The 17,716-nt window shown below is 42.7% G+C and overlaps 1 protein-coding gene across 1 annotated transcript in view; it reads right to left on the bottom strand.

The window, feature by feature from the left end:
* CREB3L2 (cAMP responsive element binding protein 3 like 2) overlaps positions 1-17,716 on the bottom strand; it is a 129,683-nt gene that overhangs the window by 32,660 nt on the left and 79,307 nt on the right. The window contains exons 3-4 of the mRNA XM_005679511.3: positions 3,342-3,517; positions 1,777-1,864 (exon numbers count right to left, since the gene is read on the bottom strand). Coding sequence (XP_005679568.2) covers positions 1,777-1,864; positions 3,342-3,517 — 264 coding nt within the window. The remainder of the gene's footprint in view (positions 1-1,776; positions 1,865-3,341; positions 3,518-17,716) is intronic.

The raw sequence follows: 17,716 nt of genomic DNA, 5'->3' as shown, positions 1-17,716 counted from the left end.
AGTATCAGATTTCTAAATTCACTTGAAATGTGGCTCTTAGGTTACTTCCTGACAGGGCTGGGGACAACAAGCCACTTTGCCTAGAAGCCCTGCTACATTCAAGCATATTGAATTTCCTCCTCCCTGTTTATCTAGGATAATGAGGAAAGATGGGCACTTCAAGGAAGGACCCTGAAACTTTTCTCCTCTAGAGATCGGAGATTCTGAAGCCACTACGGGGCTTACTGGTACGGTGATGACATTTTCGGAAGCATATGGCAACACAGATTGAAAGAGCAAAATGTATTTGATAGTTGTTACCAGTATCACAAAAATGAAAGGAATTACTTTCTTTAAAGCTGAAAGGCACTAAAATGTGCATCACTCAGTTAAAATAAATATATGGATTTTAGTCAGTATTACTAATTATAAAAACTGAATCCTGGGACTTCCCTGCCAGTCCAGTGGTTAAGACTCCACACTTCCAAAGGGGCATGGATTCAAAGGGAACTAAGATCCCATATGCTGTGCTGTGTGGCCAAAAAAGTATAAAAAAATAATTGAATCCTTTCTTTACTGATGACGAAGGTAAATGCCAACCTTGATTAAAGTGTCACGGATAAATCTTGAGTATGTTTCTGGTGGGATGAAGTAGACTTTGTTTCTGTGAGCATTGCTCCTATATACTGTAACATCTGCACATTATGTCCACACCATAGCATGGATACCTTTCCCATGACCAGCACGTATACTAGTTTCTTATTTGTTGGTCACATCAATGAGCTGTCCTTCTAACCATGTGCTGAAAGTATAAATAAAAAGGGAGGGGATGGTGTGTCTTAAGGCACTGAATTAAGGAGCTGGGCAAAGTATATCAATTAAAAAGGCTGAGAGAGCTTCTTAGACTCTCTGAGACTTAGGGGTCTGCATTCAGAATTCCTACCCAAGGGCTTCACAGGGGTCAAGGGAAAAACTGACACAGGGAAAGAAAAAGGTGAGAGTGTGCCCGTTTCAAGTATTGACACCACTTATTTCTAAACAGATGCGAGATGCCTGAAGGACGCAGGAATAGAGGAGTGGTGGTGCTTGGTGGTGATTCGGTCACTACGTCATGTCCAACTCTCCCGACTCCATGGAATGTAGCCCAGCAGGGTCCTCTGGTCATGGGATCTCCCAGGCAAGAATACTAGAGTGGGTTGTCATTCCCTTTTCCAGAGGATCTTCCTGACTCAGAGACTGAACCTTCATTTCCTATATTGCAGGCAGATTCTCTACCAGCTGCTGCTGCTGCTAAGTCACTTCAGTTGTGTCCAACTCTGTGAGACCCCATAGCTTAGCCACCCGAAAATCAACATTTAAAAATACTGAATTGCCAGACAGAGAAACTGTGAATCCACTTCACAAAGGGTTTAAAATTAGAGTTTGTTTTAAGCCAGCAAGTTGGCTTTGTAAATGCCCATTAGGTCTGTACTGATCATCTCGCCAGGGCAGGGAGCTGTCTTTTACTCATAGGATGGCTTGAGGGCAGGGGTTCCCATGTTCCCTTGTCAGCACCCAAGTCAGAAGAGTCTATAAACATGTTGAAAGGTCACCCTGGCTTGGAATAAAAGTTGAAGATTTAACTTGACAACTAAGCATACACATATATGGGAAAATAAAATTTAGCTTTAAAGTTTGTATTTAGAGTCAAGAACAGCTATTTCATAAAACAAGCTCTGCTTTTAGTCCTCAACGGTCCCCACCTTCCCTGGGGTGACACACCCACACCTGTTAGCCCAAAGGGGAGAGGAGACAGACCTTCCTTGGGAGAGAAGTTTAGGAACTGATCCACTTCATGAGGCTCCAGCTTAATCTTAGGAATAATGGTCTGGCATGAGGAATCAACCTAAAGAAAGAAATTCAAACACAGTTTTTAAAAGCCAATAACAAACCCGAAGCAACACCCCGGGGAGCTGTTTGTCATCCTGTCTCCCTCCCAGGGCTATGCTAGGGCTGGTGAGGCCTGGCTGAGCTCAGGCTGCTTCTTGGACCGGGAAGTATTTTAGTCCTTAACCCTCACCCATTGCCAACTCTGGCAGTACAGGTGAGGGAGCCCTCAGAATTCTCAAATGAAGAAGCCAGGGCTCACTTGTCAGTGCTTCATTCCATTGTGTTTATGGTACTGTACAGGCATTTTACCCCAAAACTAGTCTGGCACATTCCTAAAGGGTCACGGGCCTCTGGCAGGAGGAATTGTGTGAACCCAACTGCGTGCATTCTCTCCAGGTTCCTGACAACCGACAACACGTAACCACGAAACACTGGGTAGGGAAAGGAGGACAGGTATCTGGTCCACGCGTGGGAGAAAGGCCACAACTCTGATCTTTCTTAGTGACTTGCTCAAAATTCAAACTAAAACATCACAGAGCAAGAAGACTAATACAGACTCCAGAAGCCTCATCCTATAAACAGACTCAGGTAGCTACTGAGAAAGGAATTCTAGAGGGCAGCATACAGGTGCTCCGTTCACCTCATCTCCATCGGCCCTCAGCTTCCCGATGGATGGAAGGTAAACAGCACAAGGAGTGAGGATGCAGCCACGCCTTGGTGGTGCCACCACTGCTGGGTTACCTTTTCCTGATTCCTCTACCTTGCTCAGAGGAGAAATGACTTAGAGAATGCCAGTGGAGTCACTGTAACATAACCTGTGGCTGTGAGCACAAGGAAAGTTAGGGCTGGATTCCGAATATCCAGAAGAAGATGTACAAGTATGCCCCTGGTCCATCACCAGACATCAAAACACCTAAAGAGAAGGTGGAGTACAACTAAATCCTACTTGCTATAGGCACGGAACCGAGCAACTCCCAGTTTCTTACGTTTTCCACGGGTAATACGAGAGCTGGTAGCTGGGAAATCCCCGAATTAAGTCAGGGCAACTCGCACAGCACTAGGGGAATAAAGCATGACACAGGAACAAGCAATCCTTGTTGCCACAGCCCAGAAAGCTATGAATAGCACCATCGCTGAAACCACTCCCTTCCAACTGGCTTAAAAATCAATTCCAGGGAGAATTTTTTGCCAACATGGATATCCCTGAACTTTTTCAATTTTGTAATAGCATTCGCAGAAAAACCAAAATGAGACTTTCTACCAGTTTTTCTGGACAATGCCTTTAAAGGAAGTGATATAACCAATGTTGACACCAAATCAACCTGCTCTGGATATAGACATAAATATACCTTTACATATATATATATATATATAGTTACATATCCTTAAACATATACAGCCACTGGCTCCAAAAAGAATAAATGCCTTTTCGGAGAATGAGGATCTGTTATCTCTCGATCCAATCTGTTTTTATGGAAGAAAAGTGACTTTACCCCAGCGTTCATTTCCAGAGGGGTTTCCTCCTTTTCAAACGGGGTGGAGATTGCGGTGATGGTCAGCGTGACAGAGGGGACAAGTCCCGAGGGTGGCTCGTCCGTGATGGGCTCTGTCTTGATGGTTGTTGGTGGAAAGTCTGGAGACAGGTACCATTTCTCACTCTCCACTTCATCTATGGGAAAAAGACAAGCACACTGTGAAATCTGCTCAGGGCATCAGGTATAAGTAAAACAAGTGACCACTGACCTTTCTCCTCAAAAAAATCTCCAACAAAGAATTATTGAGGGAGTTCTCTGGTGCTACAGGGGATAAGAATCAACCTGCCGATGCAGGGGACACGGGTTTGATCCCTGGTCTGGGAAGATCCCACGTGCCTCGGGGCAACTAGGCCCCTGAGCCACAACTACTGAGCCTGTGGTCTAGAGCCCGAGAACCTCTACTGCTGAGCCCATGTGCTGCAATCGCTGAAGCCGGTGTGCCTGGAGCCTGTGCTCCACAAGAGAAGACGCCACAGTGAGAAGCCCTCACACTGCAGCTAGAGAGTAGCCCTCTGTGCTCCCCAACCAGAGAAAGCCCACACACAGCAGCAAAGACCCAGCACAACCAAAACTATGATAAATTAATAATTAATAAAAAAATTACTGAGAGTAGAATTAAAAGAAATAAAATGAGAACATGAGAGAGGAGATCAAAGGATGAACAAACAAGTGGCAGAACAAGAATCGATGCTTTCATTCACTTGAGTGTAAGGACGCCTAAGGCAACTCTGGAAGCACGCATATGAAACAAAGAAACGAAGCTCCCTGGACACGGTGGGAAGAGACTGGGTGGATGGGGAATAGGATAGGATGGACAATTCCAGTGTGTAGTGTTTTATACTTTTTGGTTTTCAAGCCAAACGAACCTATTATCTATTCATAAATAAATAAGTACATCTAAAAATATGAAGGAAGGAGAGGACGGATCAGGAGATTGGGATTGGCACACACACACTACTATGTATTAAGTAGATAACTAATATCTACTGTATAGCACAGGGAACCCCACTCAATGCTCTGTGCCAACCTAAATGGAAAGGAAATCCAAGGAAGAGGAGGCACATGTATACGTGTGACTGATTCACTTTGCTGTACAGCAGAAACTAACACAACATTGTAAAGCAACTATATTCCAATAAAAAAATATCATAATGTTCGTTGGGTTTTTGCATAACATCTTGCAGAAAAACCCCAACAAACTTTTTGTCCAATTCTACAATTAAAAAATAAAAACAAGCAGGAGAGAGTGAATGACTGCAACCAGGGTCTCAGGAGACAGGACCAGAGACAATGGTTAGAAGGCCTCTGCCCTTCTCCCCAGTGGGTGCTTATCTGCTTCCTGTTTTCTTCTCACTCCCCATGCTGGTCCCAGTCTGCTCCTACAACTGCACTGAAGCCTTACACCAGCCCTAGACTTCCAGAACTTTACTTAGCCCTCTCAGAAACTTCAGAGTTTGTAAAACATGTTGCTGAAATGCATGAAATCCAGAGGGAAGGGCGGCTTCTTGCTGAGTCTGGTCTTGGCCTCTGGCTTTCGTGATGATCACAGACCTGGGGATTGCAATGAAGGAACAGCACTGATCGGACAGAAGCACCTCCATCACTCAGCAGCATTCTGCCAGGAGCCCGCACGGCACCCTGCACTTCTCACCAAGTTACTTGAGAGCAGGTACCTCGGCGCAGCCCTGGAAAAGAAGGGGGAAGGGCAGGGCAGGGGAGAGCAAGGCGGCTGCAAGCAGGTGCAGAACAAGAGAAAACAAGTCAGAGGTTCCCAGAGTCAGCATTCCTCACCCGATGCCAGTTTACCAAAACGAGACTGAAATAAAGCCAAGATATGCTCCCTTGCTTTATTAAAATGTACATAAACATTCACACCTTTGTGAACTGTTATTGTAGAGGGCAGCAAAGTCATTCACATTATGAATTATTTCACACTCAAGAATCAGGTTCAAGTTTTCTTATGAAAAGGTACATGAACACCACATCACTCAACCATCAAGGGGCAGTGGAAGAGTGGGTACAGAAGCCAAAAACTACAGCCTGCAGTGATGAAGGTTGTACTTCGTAAGCAACTTCCTTCAGGGGAAGGTTAGATTCACTTGCAAGAAAATGATTTTCCCCCAAATCCAATTTATAACTGACTCAATTAAATATTCCAGCCCCAATGTATTAATATTTCCTGGGGTAAAATAAAGACGGACAAGGTTTCAGTTGGTTGAAGATGTTTTGCTTTTAGAGCTGGTTCTCTGGAGCTGCTGAGCACTCTGGGGCGGTGGAGGAGTCCCATCATTCCCAGGGGACTGGGGACCACATCCTGGCCGAGCGGGAGGGGCAGGAAACAAAAGGCCTCTTGAAGGCGGTCAGGGGATGGAGACCACACTGTACTGGGCCAGATGGGCACCCCAGTTCAGCTTGAGGGCAGTGGGGGCAACTGGATGAGGAGCCAAACCAAGTATCTTTATTTTTTTTTTTTTACTTTTGGCTACACTGGGTTTTCATTGCTGTGTGTGGGCTTTCTCAAGTTGCAGTGTGCAGGAGCTACGCTCCAGTCGTGGTGCAAAGGCTTCTCACTGGAGTGGCTTCTCTTGCTGAGGAGCACAGGCTCTAGGGTCCGCAGGCTCAGTAGCTGCGGCACATGGACTTAGTTGCTCCACAGCGTACAGCATCTCCCCAGGCCAGGGATTGAACCTGTGTCCCCTGCATTGGCAGGGTACATCCACTGTACCACCAGGGAAGTCCCAAATAGTTTCTAACACCACTCCCAGGAGGAGTTCGGAATGAGAAGTCTCTCTGTCAGCTGCAAGGAGGACATGCTCAGGACCGATGTGGGGAGTGGCCATAGAGACAGACAGAGCACAGATCACACTTATTTCCACTCAGGAGTGATGTGTTCATACCTCCACCTGTCAGCACTTACAGCCTGTCCACAGTGAGCAATATTGATCCCCAGCAGAGGCTGGAAGAGAGACAGCAAGATGAAATCCAGCTTCAGTACATATGAAAATGAATAGTAAGGAGGCATCACTGAGAAAAAGGGCACATGCAATTATCAGAAAATGGTGAGATAAGGCCAGACCCCATGGTTGTGCCATTATGATTCCTGTGATGACAGGTAAATCACAAGGCACAAAAGAAAAGGCAAACATAAATACAAAAAGCAGATACGAAATTACAAGCGCACCTTCCCTGGTGGCTCAGTGGTAAAGAATCCTCCTGCCAGTGCAGGAAACACGGGTTCGATCCCCAATCAGGGAAGATTGCACACGCTGCAGAGCAACTAAGCCCGTGGGCCACAACTGTTGAGCCTGTGCTCTAGAGCTGGGGAGCTACAACTACTTAAGCCTCACGCTCCACAACAAGAGAAGCCACCACAACGAGAAGCTGCCACACCTCAACTAGAGAGTTACGCCAGCTAGTTACCCAGAACTAGAGAAAAGCCCATGCAGAAATGAAGACCCAGTACAGTCAACTATAAACAAATAAATAAAATTATTTAAACATAAAATTACAATCAAAATGAAGACATTCCAAATGAAGTCCTTCCAATAAGCTAAGCCATTCTCAAAGCACACATCCATTAAGTACGTCAAGAGTTTATAATCCTAATGCTCAGTGCCCTACACTCTTGTTTTTAAAAAATTTTATGTAAATATAATCTTCGTTATATCAGAGATGGAGGCCGAAGGACAAACGACATGCAAACTATGAAACAAAACTTCCCCTGAACTCTTCCAAGAGAGAAGCCCAAAGAAGCTTCCAAAGAAGCCCAAAGAAGCTTCCTGAGCTTTTTGGTGACAAACAACTGGAGTTTCCTGCCTGCTTCCAGTTCAAACCAGCAATTTACTACTCTCCCTTGAAAGATATTTTCTGAATTAGAAAGAAGTTTAAGGCCATCAAGCTCAATATGTGATCTTACGATGAGGAAACTAACAGGCAGTTCTAGACCACACAGCAAACAAGTGGCAAAACTCAGGTTTCTCGATCCATGAAAGAAACAAGTAAACATAGACAAACATTTCTGCACAGATATGCTCACTACAGCATTATTTATAATCACAAGACACTGAAAGTAACCAAAACAGTAAAAAGGAAGGGCAAGGTTAATGAATTAGGGTGTACTCATACAATGGAAATATTATGCAGCCAGAAATGTTACATGTTAAAGCCTTTTTAATAACAAGGCAAAGATTCATGATAGAGTATTAAGAAAAAAAAGATATAAATGTGTGCACTATTAATAAGGAAAGTGACAGAATGATCTCTGGAGAATAACTCGGAACATGAGCAATTTTTTCCCCACAATTTCATACTATTTCTAAATTTCCTATACAGGGAATATTATCATCCCAGGATGACTGCACATGGAAATGGCCTGCTTCTGGCTGCTCTACTTTATACCTCAAAACAGTAATTACTAGAAGCCTTAGTGGGTCAAGGGGCCCGTTCAGAGTCCCTCAACATAGAGTCAATGAGCACCTTAACATATGTTATAAATCACGTAATTGGCTCCACAGTTCTTCATTTGTGCCTTTATCTTCCCACTGGGGACTATTTCCTATCCTGGGATTGACCACCTGACTTGCTCTGGTTAACAGGATATGCGCTTCCTAACGCAAGTACAGTCTTGAAATGCACAACTGAACTCACACGTTTGTGCCTTTGCCATCACAGTGCGAAGGATGTGCTAGGACAATCTACCGATCCCAGGAGGACAGACACATAAAACAGAGTTGTCCCCAGATAGGCTTGGCCAAGATCAGCCAACTCTCAGCCTTAGACATGTGAGTGAATCTAGCTGAAACCAGTAAAACAAGTCACTGCCCCTAACCCCACCGAAATGAGCCAACCTCCAGTCAAGGCACAAATGTGTGAACTACAATAATAAATGACTGTTGTCAAAGCTAATGAGTTTAGATAGAGATATAGATGGAGAGAACAAATGTATGGATACCAAAGAGAAAGAGGAGTGTCATGACTTGGGAGATTGACATATATACACTGTTGATGTGTGTGCTGGGTATTTAGCCACTCAGTGCTGTCCAGCTCTTTGTGACCCCATGGACTTGCAACCCGCCAGGCTCCCCTGTCCATGGGGATTCTCTAGGCAAGAATACTGGAGTGGGTTGCCATGACCTCCTCCAGGGAATCTTCCTGACCCAGGGATTGAACCCAGGTCTCCTGCATTGCAGGTGGATTCTTTACCATCTGAGCCACCAATATATAAAATAAATCACTAATGAGAACCAACTGTGTAGCGCAAGGGATTGTTTACAGTGCTCTGTGGTGACCTAAATGGGAAGGAAATCCATAAAAAGAGGAGATACATGTATACCTATAGCTGATTTAATTGTTGTACAGTAGAAACTAACATAACATTGTAAAACAACCATACTCCAATAAAAATTAAAAAAAAAAAAGCTGATGAGTTTAGGAGTGGTTTGTTTTTCAGGAATATAGCTGGCTGATATAACACAGCTGAAAGTATCAATATATACAAGAAATTAAATCCATCACATCAGAACCTACGGCAACACAATAGCTGAACCACATTCCCATAATAATTCCTCTAAACCACCAACTGTAAACCATATCAATAAATATTTGTAGATTGATTCGATCTACCAGTTAAATCATAAAATAAATGGCTTCAGGTGAAGAAGGTCAGCCAGTAAGAAGTTGCTGAGACCAACATTCCAGCAGCAGTTGAAATTAGAAAAAAGGAGCTTTCATTCTGAACTACTAGGTGTTAGCTTGTACTCTGTCTGCCAATGGAAATAAATCTGAGAAAACAAAATGACAAATATAACCTCTGAGGTATGACAGAAGATAAAGTGAAAGGGAATCAGTAGAAAACGCGTTACACTTTTTCCATATGACCTTACTTTCACAGCCTTATTTCACTGGCAAAAGATCGGCAGAGCACCATAGCTTAGAACTTAGATGGCTGAGTTATTGATAAAAGTACAAAAATAAGAGTCAGTACACACTCTATACATGCTCCAATTTGTAAAACTTCTGAAGCTCGGATCTTGATTAAAAAAATGTTTTTTCCCTAAACTATATCTATACGCTTTTTAAGTTTCCTTTCAGGAGGAAAACATCACCCGGGTCTTTCCTGGCCAGCCAATGGCTAAGACCCTGATCTTCCACTGCAGGGGGCATTGGTTCAATCCCTGGCTAGGGAACTAAGATCCCACATGCCATGCAGCACAGCCAGAAAAAAAAGGAAAAAAGAAGGAAAACATGACCCAATAAGGCCAGTAGTGCACTGCGGAGAGTAAGAAGCACAACCGACATATATTCTAATTTTATTTAAACAGCTTGCTATCAGAGGTCCAACTCGACTGGCGGATTTCCTGGGCATCACCATTTAGCTGTCAGCAAGAAAACAAAACCAAGCCGCTGTCTCATGATGACCAGTCCTTCACATCCAAGGACGAAATGGAGCAGCTGTGAGCACTGGGGCTACATGCTGAGATTATCAAGACAGCAGCTAAAAAGCCCACAAACTAGAGCCAACATAGATGCAACACCAAAATGCAGGTCCTCAACCACTTCCATAAATAACTGCACTGACTAGAAACTGATTCCTGGGAGGGGGAAAGAAGAGATTAAATTGAGAGTAGAAAGTATCTTTATGTGATATATATGAGTTATATATATATATATGTGTGTGTCATTATATATATATAAATAATACATATGTATCTATATATGCACATACACAGATATACATATATCTATATCATATGTCTGTACTCTTAAAAAGAGAAATTACATAGGGCAATAACACTTATATGATATACACATATGCACCCATTAGCTATTTATATGTCTAAAGTAAAAAGGAAATTTTTGTGAATTAAATAAGTATGCCTCGTCTAAATCCTTCAGTATTTCATACTTCACCATTTGCCCTGTGAATTTCTTCAACAGAATTGGCAAATCTTGACCGATTTTTGGCCTAAACATCTCTTAAGGGAAAACTCCAAGGCTGGGTTCTGGAGGCCAGGAGAGGGGAGGAAAGCAGGTGAATGTATCAAAGAGTCATACTAAGCTGGAGCTCACTGTTCAGACAGAAGGTAGACGCCAGCCTGCCCAAGGTCCCACCCTGAGTGCCTGGACAATGAAATCACCTCCAGTGTGAGTTGTATGGGGAAGTGTTGAAAACAGTGAACACTTAACTAGGAGTGTTTACTACGTATTAAACATTGTTCTAAGTGCTTTAGATATATAACAATTAATTTAACCCTGAGAGTGACTCTGGAAGGCAAGCTCTATGGTTGTTCTCATTTTATAGACAAGGATACTAAGATTAAACCCCTCAACCTACGTTACCCAGCTGATATACAGCCTCCAGCTGGCATACGGCCCCTAGCTGGAATATGGCCAACCAGGGTCGCACACCCAGGCCAACCAGTCCCACAGCCCGTGGGATATTGCTTTTCAAGAGATCAATGATGAAACATCTCTGCCAAAAGTGAGTATTCTTCAATTAACGTTATTTTGAACCCATAATTAGCCACTAAAAAAAAGTGCAATATCGGTTCTTTCTATACTTCTCACCCTCATTTATATGGACTCCTAATCCACTGTTGCTAAGGTGAAGTATTCCAATTTAACAGCTCAAATGTTTTGAGAGCTGTGTGCCAGGCCCCGTTCTTCATGTTTACCTTCCTGATTTCGTGTTCTTTCTGTGCCTATGTTTACAATCTCTTTCACTTATTCTGGTTGTTAATATTGTGGTCAGTTGGTAAATTATGTACTGAATTATGTGGCAATTGGCATAAAGCAATAATAACAAGAGCAAAGCAATAATGACAAGAGCTAATATTTATTTAGTGCTTACTAATTGCCAGGCACTGTTTTAAATGTATAATATATATTAACTTAATCCCTACAACAATAGTACAAGGTTGAGTATTATGAATATTATTTCCATTTTAAAGATCAGGAAAGAAAGACAAGAGTTGAGCCACTTGCTCAAAATCACACCATTAGGAAGTGGCAGAACCCGGATTCTAATTCAAGCAAATTGATCCCAGAGATGAACTGCTAAGTTCTATCTGTGGTCTGCATTTGGTATCTCAGGTCCTCCCATAGGAAACTGTGTTTAGAGTATGCATTAACAAATATCTGTGGAGCGAATGACTGATTTAAAAAGATTTACTTAGTGTACACATGCAAAAAAAAAAAACAAAACCCTCATGTGTACACTTTTCTTCACCAAAATTATGACTCTTACTTGTAAACAGAGTAAGTTTAATGCTTTGTTGTTGTTCTTCAGTTGCTCAGTCATGTCTGACTCTTTGCGACCCCATGAACTACAGCACGCCAGGCTTTCCTGTCCTTCACCATCTCCTGGATTTCGCTCAAACTCATGTCCATTGAGTCAGTGATGCCATCCAACCGTCTCATCTTCTGTCTACCCCTTTTCCTCTTGCCCTCAATCTTTCTCAGCATCAGGGTCTCTCCCAAGTTTAATGCTAGATAGCAAGGCAATGCCAAAGAATGTTCAAACTACCACACAATTGCACTCATTTCACATGCTAGCAAAGTAAACCTCAAAATTCTCCAAGTGAGTCTTCAACAGTATATGAACCGAGAACTTCCAGATGTTCAAGCTGGATTTAGAAAAGGTAGAGGAACTGGAGATCAAATTGCCAACATCTGCTGGACCGTAGAAAAAGCAAGAGAGTTCCAGAAAAAATATCTATTTCTGCTTTACCGACATGCCAAAGCCTTTGACTCTGTGGATCACAACAAACTGTGGAGAATTCTTAAAGAGATAGAAATACCAGACCACCTTACCTGTCTCCTGAGAAATCTGTATGCAGGTCAAGAAGCAACAGTTAGAACTAGACATGGAACAACAGGCTGGTTCCAAATTGGGAAAGGAGTACATCTAGGCTATATATTGTCACTCTGCTTATTTAACTTATATGCAGAGTACATCATGCAAAATGCCAGGCCAGATGAAGCACAAGCTGTAATCAAGATTGCCAGGAAAAATATCAATAACTTCAGATATGCAGATGACACTACCCTAATGGCAGAAAGCAAAGAGGAACTAAAGAGCCTCTTGATAAAAGTGAAAGAGGAGAGTGAAAACACTGGCTTAGAACTCAACATTCAGAAAATGAAGATCATGGCATCTGGTCCCATCACTTCATGGCAAATAGATGGGGAAACAGTGGAAACAGTGACAGATTTTATTTTCTTGGGCTCCAAAATCACTGTAGATGGTGACTCCAGCCATGAAATTAAGACACTTGCTGCTTGGAAAAAAAGCTATGACCAACTTAGACAGCATATTAAAAAGTAGAGACATTACTGTCATCCCCATTACTGACATCCCCTTACTGACAAAAGGTCTGTCTAGTCAAGGCTATGGTTTTTCCAGTAGTCATGCATGGATATGAGAGTTGGACCATACAGAAGGATGAAGAACTGATACTTTTGAATTGTGGTGTTGGAGAAGACTCTTGAGAGTCCCTTGGACTGCAAGGAGATCCAACCAGTCCATCCTAAAGGAAATCAGTCCTGAATATTCATTGCAAGGACTGATGCTGAAGCTGAAGCTCCAATACTTTGGCCACCTGATAAAGAACTGACTCATTGGAACAGACCCTGATGCTGATAAAAACTGAAGGCAGGAGCAGAAGGGGATGTCAGAGGATGAGATGGTGGGATGGCATCACCAACTCAATGGATGTTGAGTCTAAGCAAGCTCCAGGAGTTGGTGATGGACAGGGAAGCCTGGCATGCTGCCATCCATGAGGTTCCAAACAGTCAGACACAACTGAGTGATTGAACTGAGCTATAAATATTGCTTTCTTATACTAGTCTAACATTTCAATGACCAAGCAAACAAAGAAGTCATTATTTCTCTTTTAAAAAGTTGAGGGGGTATTTTCCATACTAGTTAGAAAAAGAAAATAAAAGGTCATCTCAAATGGATGATGAGCGAAAAAACGTACATCACTAGTCCAGGTTTCAGACTCTGAAAAGAAGACTGTTCCTCTACTTGTCCACACCAAACACATCAGGTTCTTTCTGTAGCTTATCCTTGCCAGGGGACCCAGCTACTTCCCGTAGGTAAATGACAGATATGTCTGAATTTTTTTAACCCTAGAATCTACGCCCTCTAAGACGGCTTAGACCCATGCTCTTGTCAGCAGCTCTAATCAAATGTGATGAAAACAAAGCTCTTTGTCATCTCTCTGGGACTTTCTTTCCCAGGTCCCAAGGCCTTGGAACATTTCAACATCAAGATGTCTTCACCACTGCAAACAGAAAACCTAAGTCACCCATGACTCATCTCTACCCTTTACTCAGCATACCCGATGTAGTCCGGCTCTGGGTTTCATCGAATCCTTTCAAAATCCATTTTTTCTTTGTCCTGCATGGCATACACTTTTCCATTTCTCCCTGGACTGCTATATTAAGCATACCTTCCCTGCTCTGGCATCATCAGCCATCATTTTTCTTCTTCAAGTCTCTGAAAAAACACCACTCCACTTTACTAAGGCCCTGTTTCTCATCAACTGCCGAGTCTCCGCCTTCCATCAGGCATCTGTTCATCTTTAGCTCCCAGACTATTGTTTTCACAGACACCTGTGAAACAACACCATAAATTTAAGATATCCATACTAAGCCAGTGCACCTGGTCACTCCTTGCCCTGCTGACTCTAGAAGCCTAACCAGGCCAGCCAGAAGGAAGATGATTATTTTTCATGTTCTGGTCCCACTGTCTGTAGAACTGGAAGAGTCACAGTTACAGTTCTTTATTCCACCCTAAATAAAGTTACCTTGACTTGTGCCTGGGGCCAACAGATCACTTCTGGATGAGTATATTCTACTCTGAGTCTGTTCATATTTTGTATATTTTCTAACTTGTTTCTTATACCATCTTGGAGGACAGGGGCCATGTCTAGCTCTCTCTGAACAGCCTTCATCCAGCAAGAGGTTTCCTCATTAGGAAGAAGACAGAAATTAAGGAACAAAAGTAAAAAAAAAAAAGTACCTAGCACCCCAATTACAAAGGAACATGAACAAAATAGACTAACTCATGAAGATACCCTCCAGCTGGTAAGGAGCAAGACTTGGTCATTTAAATATAAGCTTTTCATTCCTCAATCTACTTGGGTACTTCTGCTTATCTCTTTATAAAGTCTTCACCTTTTAAAAAAAAAGAACAGAAAACCCTGCTTAGCAGCCTTAATCCTGGGCAGAAACGGACAAGCTGAAAGCAGGATGTCTCTCTGGCGGTTTAAAAGGCTGAGCCCACATTCCTAGGACTGGCTCCTGTGGTTGCCGAACCATGTGAAGTTCTTTAGTTCAAGTGTTTCAGAGGAGTCCACAGTCAAATTCAGCCCCGAAGACAGAAGACTCCTATGTAATCTTAGACTAGTGTTTCTCAACCTTTTTTTGGTCACAGGCTCTGTTGAGGATCTAAAAAAAAAAAAGTTATAAATGTCCCCAGCAGAAAAACTGACAAAATGTTGTCAGCCCCAAATTCTGCACACAATTTTAGGGGTGGGTCCACCGTCCATCTGAAGAACATGATAGACAAACACCAAAATGTACGACAAGAGCACCTACATTTGCCCAATATAGTTGCTCAGGGTTCGAGGAGGGAGGAAGAGGGAAAATAAAGTTAGTAGGGAGAAAACAGAGAAAGAAAGAAGGATGATGGTAGGAGAGAGAAAGAGAGAAGGGAATAGGGAGGAAGAAAGAAAAATCCTAATAAACTGAAAGTCTCATTTGAACTGTTTAGCTTATCACTTTGTTTCAAGCTCAGAAGCATTTACAGAAGAATTCCTTTTAATCTTTAAAACTGGACAAGAAGATTGGAATCATTGACTTTGCGAGGTACAATGAAATACTAACCATCACTAGAAACAAGGATTCCTAGTTCCGGGCTTTAGGCTCTTTAGACAGTGCAAATGATGAAGAATATTAAATTTAATGCAAACAGTAATGTTTAAAGTGCTGCCTATTTATGCATCTCCTAAAGAAATATCATCCTCCTGGATCAGGAAAGCAATCTGCTTAACAGAACACAGACTCCAGAGGGATCTTTGTGAATTAATCCTCCCTAAGGCAGATGCCAACTGGGATTCAAATGAATCAAATCGTTCTGTTCCCAAACATTTGCCTATCCACACAAAACTCAGAAAAACAATTGAAGCCAAGACCTGCACAATGCTTTCCTCAGCAAGTTCCCCAGCTCCTTCATGCACACTGCCTACCTCCGATTTCACGTACTCCAAACAGTTACTATTCACACTCATTATTCCCTGCATACAAAAGGGTTTTTGCTAGCATAGGAAGCCTTTACTCAGAGAAAAACTGATACTTAAGATGAACTGTGGATCAGAAACTCTTTGCAAAATATATCTGACCCACTGTACCTATTCTCAGCAAATTACCAGCACAGCCTATTACAGTGTGGTCCAAAAAAAAAAAAAGGCAGCCTAAAAGTTGAGAAATTTATTTTATTCGGTGGATTTCTGAGGCCTTAGGTCCAGAAGACAGCCTCTCAGACAGCTCTGAGGGACTGCTCCAAAGAGGTGAGGGATAAGTCAGGATGTAGAGGAATTTTTTGCAACAAAAACCAGGTAGTCAGAACATCAAAAGATTACTGTGAATTAAAGAAACCCAGACACCTGAAGTAAATGAATTCAGCACTTTTCTTTATATGGGAAGATGCAAGAGTTTGGGCTCATTGAAGTCATTCCTCTGATATGCACCTTAACTATTTAGGGCCAACATCCTGCTTTTTTCCATCCTGAACCTCCTTAGGGGGCATAGTCCGGCTGACGACCACAACACCTTTTGTTGACTGATATGGCAGGGAACGTTCCTTGTGTTTGGCACTATAGCACCTCTAAATAGGAGGGGCCAGATGGGGAAGCTGAAAGTTGTGTGCTTTGGTCTAATAAGAAAGCTTCCTGAAAAAGATTGATCATTTCTCCCCATGCTAAACTATAAGTATAGGTGGTTTCTTTATGCTACATGTATACTGATAAGCATTAAAAAGCTAAAAAAAAAAATAAAAAAAGTGTTATCAGGAAGAGGAAGGGATCCTGAACTTTTGGAAACCTGCTTGGCAATCATTTCACGCAGGGTCTTGTGTTAGAAGAATCAGTATCCCAGCCCTGTGTCCACTATCTGCTTCCCTCCAACCATCACCACCGTTTCAACTCTACTCAACACGTAAGGGCTCACATGAAATTCTGCCTCGTTCCTGCAACTTTTCCTGTGATCATCACTGGGCCTGCTCTCTCTCCTCCAAGATACTACAGTTTCCTCTCAGGACACTGCTCATATTCAGTCTGATCAAGTGTTGGGGTACATGGTATCTTCCCTATGAGCTACTTTGAGGTAAGAATCTAAGTTTTACTGGGTTTCCCAGGTGGTGCTAGTGGTAAAGAATTCACCTGCCAATGCAGGAGAAACAAAGAGACGTGAGTTCGATCCCTGGGTGGGAAAGATCCCCTGGAGTAGGAAACGGCAACCCACTTCAGAATTCTTGCCTGCAGGATCTCATGGACAGAGGAGCCAGGCGGGCTCCATAGGGTTGCAAAGAGACGGACATGACTGAAGTGACTCAGTACACACCATTTTACTATCATTGTCTCACAAGTATCTAGAACACATGGTAAGTGCTCAGCAAACACGGATTTGAAGGGGAAAGTTGCCCAGACTGTTTAGGCCAGCTCTAGTCTGCATATTCTAGAACCAAGGTTGCTGCATGGATGACTGGCTCCACAGATGATAACTGAATACAACAGAGGTTTGCTGTGTTGTTATCGCACCCCTAACACAGGGCCACTCCCTCTGCCTAGAAGCCTCTTACACATACACCTAGTTCTTTTCCTCATCTGCTGATCTTTGCTCAAATGCTACCTTCAAAGAAAGGCCTTCCCTGTCTATCCTAGTTAAAATGTCAACTTGCCTTCTGCTACGCTTTGAATGTTTGTGTCCTCCCAGAATTCACATGCTGAAATTCTAATGCCCAAAGTAATGGTCATAGGAGGTGGAGCCTTGGGGAGATAATTAGGTCATGAGGGTGAAGCCCTCTGTAATGAAATGAATGCCTTATAAAAGAATCCCCACAGGGCTCCAGTACTTTCTACCATCTGAGGACACAGTGAGCCATGACGGAACTCAGGATGGGAAAGAAGTTACTGGCCTTAGATAATTAAGGTTCATATCAGAGGAATGATTTCAATGAGTCCAGACTCTTAAATCTTCCCCAAACAGAGAAAAATGCTAAATTCACTAACTTGATTTGTCTGGTTTTTCTTTAATTAACAGTAATCTTT

The sequence above is a fragment of the Capra hircus genome, chromosome 4 (genome assembly GCF_001704415.2).
Source record: "Capra hircus breed San Clemente chromosome 4, ASM170441v1, whole genome shotgun sequence".
In the NCBI taxonomy this organism is placed as follows: Eukaryota; Metazoa; Chordata; class Mammalia; order Artiodactyla; family Bovidae; genus Capra; species Capra hircus.
This window is presented reverse-complemented; position numbering and strand designations above follow the sequence as displayed.